The 8,678-nt window shown below is 45.4% G+C and overlaps 1 protein-coding gene across 1 annotated transcript; it reads left to right on the forward strand.

The window, feature by feature from the left end:
* Positions 1-6,246: 6,246 nt before the first annotated feature.
* Positions 6,247-7,796, forward strand: LOC143926928 (odorant receptor 131-2-like). The gene has a single exon (XM_077450962.1). It carries the CDS (start codon positions 6,265-6,267, stop codon positions 7,207-7,209), a length of 945 nt encoding a protein of 314 aa, XP_077307088.1. The 5' UTR covers positions 6,247-6,264; the 3' UTR covers positions 7,210-7,796.
* Positions 7,797-8,678: the final 882 nt, after the last annotated feature.

The raw sequence follows: 8,678 nt of genomic DNA on the forward strand, positions 1-8,678 counted from the left end.
ACACTGAACTCACTCTGCAACACACACAAAACCCGCCCTTCAATACTCTGAACTCACCCTGCAACACACACAAAACGCGCCCTTCAACACACTGAACTCACACTGCAACACACACAAACCCCGTCCTTTAACACACTGAACTCACCTTGCAACACACAAAACATGCCCTTCAACACACTGAACTCACACTGCAACACACACAAACCCCGTCCTTTAACACACTGAACTCACCTTGCAACACACAAAACATGCCCTTCAACACACTGAACACAACCTGCAACACACACAAAACACGCCCTTCAACACACTGAACTCACCTTGCAACACACACAAAACCCGCCCTTCAACACACTGAACTCACCCTACAACACACACAAAACACGCCCTTCAACACACTGAACTCACCCTGCAACACACACAAAACCCGCCCTTCAACACACTGAACTCACCTTGCAACACACACAAAACACGCCCTTCAACACACTGAACTCACCTTGCAACACACACAAAACCTGCCCTTCAGCACACTGAACTCACCTTGCAACACACACAAAACCCGCCCTTCAACACACTGAACTCACCCTGCAACACACACAAAACCCGCCCTTCAACACACTGAACTCACCTTGCAACACACACAAAACCCGCCCTTCAACACACTGAACTCACCTTGCAACACACACAAAACACGCCCTTCAACACACTGAACTCACTCTGCAACACACACAAAACCCGCCCTTCAATACTCTGAACTCACCCTGCAACACACACAAAACACGCCCTTTAACACACTGAACTCACCTTGCAACACACAAAACATGCCCTTCAACACACTGAACACAACCTGCAACACACACAAAACACGCCCTTCAACACACTGAACTCACCTTGCAACACACACAAAACCCGCCCTTCAACACACTGAACTCACCCTACAACACACACAAAACACGCCCTTCAACACACTGAACTCACCCTGCAACACACACAAAACCCGCCCTTCAACACACTGAACTCACCTTGCAACACACACAAAACACGCCCTTCAACACACTGAACTCACCTTGCAACACACACAAAACCTGCCCTTCAGCACACTGAACTCACCTTGCAACACACACAAAACCCGCCCTTCAACACACTGAACTCACCCTGCAACACACACAAAACCCGCCCTTCAACACACTGAACTCACCTTGCAACACACACAAAACCCGCCCTTCAACACACTGAACTCACCTTGCAACACACACAAAACACGCCCTTCAACACACTGAACTCACTCTGCAACACACACAAAACCCGCCCTTCAATACTCTGAACTCACCCTGCAACACACACAAAACACGCTCTTCAACACACTGAACTCACCTTGCAACACACACAAAACCCGCCCTTCAACACACTGAACTCACCCTGAAACACACATAAAACACGCCCTTCAACACACTGAACTCACCTTGCAACACACACAAAACCCGCCCTTCAACACGCTGAACTCACACTGCAACACACACAAAACACGCCCTTCGACACACTGAACTCCCCCTGCAACACACACAAAACACGCCCTTCAACACACTGAACTCACCCTGCAACACACACAAAACCCGCCCTTCAACACACTGAACTCACCTTGCAACACACACAAAACACGCCCTTCAACACACTGAACTCACCTTGCAACACACACAAAACCTGCCCTTCAGCACACTGAACTCACCTTGCAACACACACAAAACCCGCCCTTCAACACACTGAACTCACCCTGCAACACACACAAAACGCGCCCTTCAACACACTGAACTCACACTGCAACACGCACAAACCCCGCCCTTTAACACACTGAACTCACCTTGCAACACACAAAACATGCCCTTCAACACACTGAACACAACCTGCAACACACACAAAACACGCCCTTCAACACACTGAACTCACCTTGCAACACACACAAAACCCGCCCTTCAACACACTGAACTCACCTTGCAACACACACAAAACACGCCCTTCAACACACTGAACTCACCCTGCAACACACACAAAACCCGCCCTTCAACACACTGAACTCACCTTGCAACACACACAAAACACGCCCTTCAACACACTGAACTCACCTTGCAACACACACAAAACCTGCCCTTCAGCACACTGAACTCACCTTGCAACACACACAAAACCCGCCCTTCAACACACTGAACTCACCTTGCAACACACACAAAACCCGCCCTTCAATACACTGAACTCACCTTGCAACACACACAAAACACGCCCTTCAACACACTGAACTCACTCTGCAACACACACAAAACCCGCCCTTCAATACTCTGAACTCACCCTGCAACACACACAAAACACGCCCTTCAACACACTGAACTCACCTTGCAACACACACAAAACCCGCCCTTCAACACACTGAACTCACCCTGCAACACACACAAAACACGCCCTTCAACACACTGAACTCACCTTGCAACACACACAAAACCCGCCCTTCAACACGTTGAACTCACCTTGCAACACACACAAAACCCACCCTTCAACACGCTGAACTCACACTGCAACACACACAAAACACGCCCTTCGACACACTGAACTCACACTGCAACACGCACAAACCCCGCCCTTCAACACACTGAACTCACCCTGCAACACACACAAAACCCGCCCTTCAACACACTGAACTCACCTTGCAACACACACAAAACACGCCCTTCAACACACTGAACTCACCTTGCAACACACACAAAACCTGCCCTTCAGCACACTGAACTCACCTTGCAACACACACAAAACCCGCCCTTCAACACACTGAACTCACCTTGCAACACACACAAAACCCGCCCTTCAACACACTGAACTCACCTTGCAACACACACAAAACCCGCCCTTCAATACTCTGAACTCACCCTGCAACACACAAAACACGCCCTTCAACACACTGAACTCACCTTGCAACACACACAAAACACGCCCTTCAACACACTGAACTCACCCTGCAACACACACAAAACACGCCCTTCAACACACTGAACTCACCTTGCAACACACACAAAACCCGCCCTTCAACACGTTGAACTCACCTTGCAACACACACAAAACCCACCCTTCAACACGCTGAACTCACACTGCAACACACACAAAACACGCCCTTCGACACACTGAACTCACACTGCAACACGCACAAACCCCGCCCTTCAACACACTGAACTCACCCTGCAACACACACAAAACCCGCCCTTCAACACACTGAACTCACCTTGCAACACACACAAAACACGCCCTTCAACACACTGAACTCACCTTGCAACACACACAAAACCTGCCCTTCAGCACACTGAACTCACCTTGCAACACACACAAAACCCGCCCTTCAACACACTGAACTCACCTTGCAACACACACAAAACCCGCCCTTCAACACACTGAACTCACCTTGCAACACACACAAAACCCGCCCTTCAATACTCTGAACTCACCCTGCAACACACAAAACACGCCCTTCAACACACTGAACTCACCTTGCAACACACACAAAACACGCCCTTCAACACACTGAACTCACCCTGCAACACACACAAAACACGCCCTTCAACACACTGAACTCACCTTGCAACACACACAAAACCCGCCCTTCAACACGCTGAACTCACACTGCAACACACACAAAACACGCCCTTCGACACACTGAACTCACCTTGCAACACACACAAAACACGCCCTTCAACACGCTGAACTCACACTGCAACACACACAAAACACGCCCTTCGACACACTGAACCCGACCCTGCAACACACACAAAACAAGCCCCGCAACAGAGAAGCATAATCTGACAAGTACATCCTCCCTCTGCTTTTTGCAGATCAATGGATGCTGCCTCCAATGATCCACGCATGCGCTGTGTTGACATCACGCCAGCTGATCAACATATCAGCTGAGGTGATGTTGCGTACTGCGCATGCGCAGACCCGCCTAAAGGCATTATCTAACAGGCGGTGCCATGATGGATCTTAAATGACAGGTGCTCTTTAAACGTAAGGACTCATTCCCGTAGTTAGAATCTTTAATATTTGCAAACAAAATTAAGGTTTCCTATTTAGAATAATAAGCTGATAGCCTATGGAGTAGTGGCGGCTGTTGGGTTCTTCTTTGGGGCAGGGGGGCAGCAAACAAACAACATCCTCCCCCCTGGCAGCATGGCGGCAATGAAACAGAACCCCCCTGTGAGTGGTCCGGCACTTACCCACTTCTGTGGCGGGGCTAAGGTGTCTTCTCCTGGATTTCGGCAGGAGCGGCTCTGGTGTCCACTCCTCCAGCTTCCTCTGCCGTGTGTCTCCTCTTCCGCCAAAAGCGCCATACATCCAATAGGATTGCCTGACACTTTGGCCAATCGGGAAACAGGTCTCACACACCTGCCTCCTGATTGGCGGGGAGGAACTTTAGCATGATAATAGCAAAAATGAATTTGCTTATCGTCACATAACAGGGTGGGATCGGAGCACAAAGCTCTGGGCTCTGAGGCGACCCTTTTTTGACGCCTATTAGACCCTCTGGCTCTAATCAGGTGCTTCCAAAAAACACCCCGGCGCATTGGAATCCATGGTTCGGTGCCACTGATATGTAGATCAGGGGGCCGGACGCATGGATAAGGGAGGCGGCACCTGTGTGCCCACTGCTATGGAGAAGTAGGCCTATGAGGAGAGAGTTGCAATAGTCAAGGCGAGAGATGAGTGAATGAATAGCTTGGTGGTTTCATTGATTAACCACTTCCTGCCCAAAGACGTCATATGGCATCTTTGACTTTCAGTAGGAATATCTGAATGATGGTTTCAGCTACAGGCATCATTCAGATATCCTTCTGTTCAGCCGGCGATTCTGTGCACCATAAGAATGATCATAGCGGCAGTTCCGCTGCTTTTTCGTTCTTACAGACGATGGGAGGGGCCCCTCCCGCCTCCATCCGGTGCTTCTCCGGGCTCTCCCATGCCATCGGGGACCTGGAGAAAGAATCAGCCACCGCCGGATGATGACCATAGACATTTCCAGTGACCAGATGGTCACCAGTCATCTCTATGACCGTTATGACGTCACGTCTGGGCCGCGGATGTAAACAAAGCTGCGATTGCGGCTGGCAAGCATGAGATTGTGGATTTTTTTCCTTTCTCATGCTTTTCAGCCTGGAAAAGAGATGTGTGGTTTTATTGACCCCGCATCTCTACATAAAGAGGACCTGTCACGAACGATTTCTATTACAAGGGATGTTTCGATTCCTTGTAATAGGAATAAAAGTGATACAAAAAATTATGTAAAAGAAAGTGTAAAAATAAAAAAAAAGTAAAAAATAAAAATTTAAAATGCCCCTGTTCCCGGTAGCTCGCACTCAGAAGCGAATGCACACGTAAGTCCCGCCCACACATGTAAACACTGTTCAAACCACACATGTGAGGTATCGCCACTTGCGTTAGAGTGCGAGAAGTAATTCTAGCACTAGACCTCCTCTGTAACTCTAAACATGTAACCTGTAAAAAATATTTTTAAAGCATTGCCTATGGAGATTTTTATGTACCGAAGTTTGGCATCATTCCATGAGTGTGCGCAATTTTAAAGCATGACATGTTGGGTATTTATTTACTCCGCGTAACATCATCTTTCACGTTATACAAAAAAATTGGGCTAATTTTACTGTTTTGTTATTTTTTTAAATCATGTTGCAACAACCGCCATTTTATGGGTGTCTGCTAAAAAAAAAAATATATATATATATATATATATATATATATATATATATATATATATATATATATATATAATGTTTGGGGGTTCTGCGTAATTTTCTAGCAAAAAAAATATGATTTTTACATGTAGGCGAGGAGTGCCAGAATAGACCCGGTATAGAAGTGGTTAAAAGGGGACGAATTTTACAGATGTTGTTATGGAGGTGATGTCTGCAAGCTTTTGATAACGATTGGATTTGGGGCTGAAAGGACAGGTCAGAGTCTAGGATTCCCCCTAGGACCCTGGCATGAGGGGAGAGATTGATGGTTGCTTTTTTGATTTTGATGGAAAAGTCATGGTGGGGGGGAATATTATCAGCTCAAATATGAATATCAAATAGGATGTATCATTCTAGGAACTTCTTCATATCTTTTCAATTTTGTCGCTTGTATCAGTTACCATCACCTTTTCACAGATCTGTCAAATTGTTTCCTTTATGTTTGATCTTCTTTAAAATTTCAGAATTTAAAGCAACTTTGATCACAACGATGAAGCTAACAATTGTTCAGTGGAATATGACACACGTGTTAACCCACTCGGAGGAGTATGATGTGATATCCCGTACGGTTCTCATGGTGGTGACTCTAGTGTGCTTCTTCCTCTTCGTTTTCTTCGTTGGAGCTCTTCTCAGCGTTTTCTTCACCACTCCTTACATCCAGGAAAACGCTCGCTACATTCTCTTCGCTCATATGCTCATCAATGACACGTTATATGTTACCTTTGGAATTTTATTCTTGTTTACCATTCTAAGTAATGTATACTTCCCCACGCCCCTTTGCTGCTTTATTCTTGCCGTAATTGCGGCTTCCTTTAGAGTTACGCCATATAACTTGGCTGTCATGTCTCTGGAACGATACATTGCCATATGTTTCCCATTGAGACACTTGGAATTGTGTACAGCGAGAAGAGCTAAATCAGCGATAGCAGTCATTTGGATCATAGGATTTTCCCCGAGCATTGCAGACTTTGTAACCATTGTGTACTCGGTGGAAGGAAGTTTCTTTTCTATTGCTGTGATCTGCGGCACTCCAATGTTAACCATCAGCCCCTTACAAAACGAGATACGTTCATTTGCCCATTTTTTTAGTTTCAGCCTTGTGGCCTTAATCATTTTATTTACCTACGCGAAAGTCATGCTGGTAGCCAGGAGATTGGGTTCACGGCAATCATCTGCCCTCAAGGCTGCGAGGACAGTCTTGCTTCATGTGTTCCAGCTAATACTTTGCATGGTAGCCTTCATCTCTACTGTTCTAGAAACAACCATTCCTGGTTATAATTCTGACCTACGAATCGCTGGTTTTCTAATATTTACCTGTTTGCCCAGATTCCTTAGCCCCTTGATTTACGGAATAAGAGATGAAGTGTTTCGTAAATACATAGGAAAGTTTTACCATACTGTATTTTCTCCCTTCATTGCTTACTTTATGAAATAAAACATGGGGTGTTTCATAAATGCATGTCTTGATCACTTTTGACAGTTGAGAAGAATTGATTGATGTGCCCTGGGGGGGCAATCAAACACCCAGAGTAAACATATGCCACATCCTAATAAATTGCAAAAATGAATGATGGAAAAATATGGACTTTAACGGCACTTATAAAAAAATATAACAAATTTTAATAGTTCACATCTATTATAAATGTCTCCATCCGGAGAGGTATTTGTTCAGTAGCCATGTCCCACTGGTAGGGGTGAGAGTTAAAATCTTCTTCAACACCAATTGTGGTGAGTTCATTTAATTTATGTATATGGGTATGCATAGATATTTACACTACCACAACTATATTTTTAAATGTTTATATTGTATTCTAACTGAAATTTATTTCTTTAATTAGAGATACAGAAGCTCCTGAAGAAGCGACAACTATAGTTACAAAACATGTTGAAAGTTTTTTTAACTCTTCAAGGATCTTTGAACACCCAAACAATGAATGCCATATCACAGTGTGGGCTTTTTCTGATATACACTAAGTATAGCCCCACAGGAAGTATATAAGCGCCATCTTTCTCTTGGGTTTATCAATGGGTCCCTTTGTTTTGTTATGTAATTATATATATATATATATATATATGTATGCTTTATTAAATGTGTACTGTATACATTTATAATATATGTGAACTATTAAAATTTGTTATATTTTTCTATACGTGCTGTTAAAGTCCATCTTTTCCCATCATTCATTTTCACTTTTGACAGTTGAAAGTCAAAAGTATTGGAACGTCTGTCTTTATATACACATGAACTTTAATGGCATCCCAGTCTTAGTCCGTAGAATTCAATATTGAGTTGGCCCACCCTTTGCAGCTACTGTATAACAGCTTCAACTCTTCTGGGAAGGCTGTCCACCAGGTTTAGGAGTGTGTCTATGGTGTGGAGAGGTGGCCCAGTGTCACACTGTGGATTAGCAATCTACGCCTGATTGTGGCAGAAACAGGCTTGCTAATTACACCACCTGTGGGCTGGGTTCATATGCATCCCAGGGATAGAGCTCAGAGCTCCTGTATTGGAGACAACTCCACCCAGGCAGACAGGAAGTCTCGCTGAGGAGTCAGGAGGACTCCGTCCTACAGACACGAGGTCTGTGTATGAGTGTCAGGAGGACACCCATGTTCCCTGGGAGAGAGAAGCTGCGACTGGCAGCATGCGCATATGCTCTGAGGGGCAGCCCAAAGGCCTAGGAATGAGGTATGAAGCAGCTATGCTGCGAGAGAGTAAGCCAGGAGGCTGAAGGTTTGAACTATACAGTAATGGCAGAACCCCCTTAGGGGGAAATTGTTGTTATTTTCTTTGAACTTTGTTTCCTTTAAATAAAAGTGGGCTGCTAAGCCTTTAAAATACAGTCTGGACTAACACCTGTTCCTGAAATCATATGCACCACTTGAGTTGAATCACCCGACCCC

The sequence above is a fragment of the Lithobates pipiens genome, unplaced genomic scaffold (assembly GCF_037356315.1).
Source record: "Lithobates pipiens isolate NorthernLeopardFrog02 unplaced genomic scaffold, aLitPip1_a1.2 Scaffold_23, whole genome shotgun sequence".
NCBI classification, from domain to species: Eukaryota; Metazoa; Chordata; class Amphibia; order Anura; family Ranidae; genus Lithobates; species Lithobates pipiens.

Bases quoted from the DNA above. Each gene is read 5' to 3' on its own strand.
- LOC143926928 (XM_077450962.1), top strand. From the start codon at position 6,265: ATGAAGCTAACAATTGTTCAGTGGAATATGACACACGTGTTAACCCAC.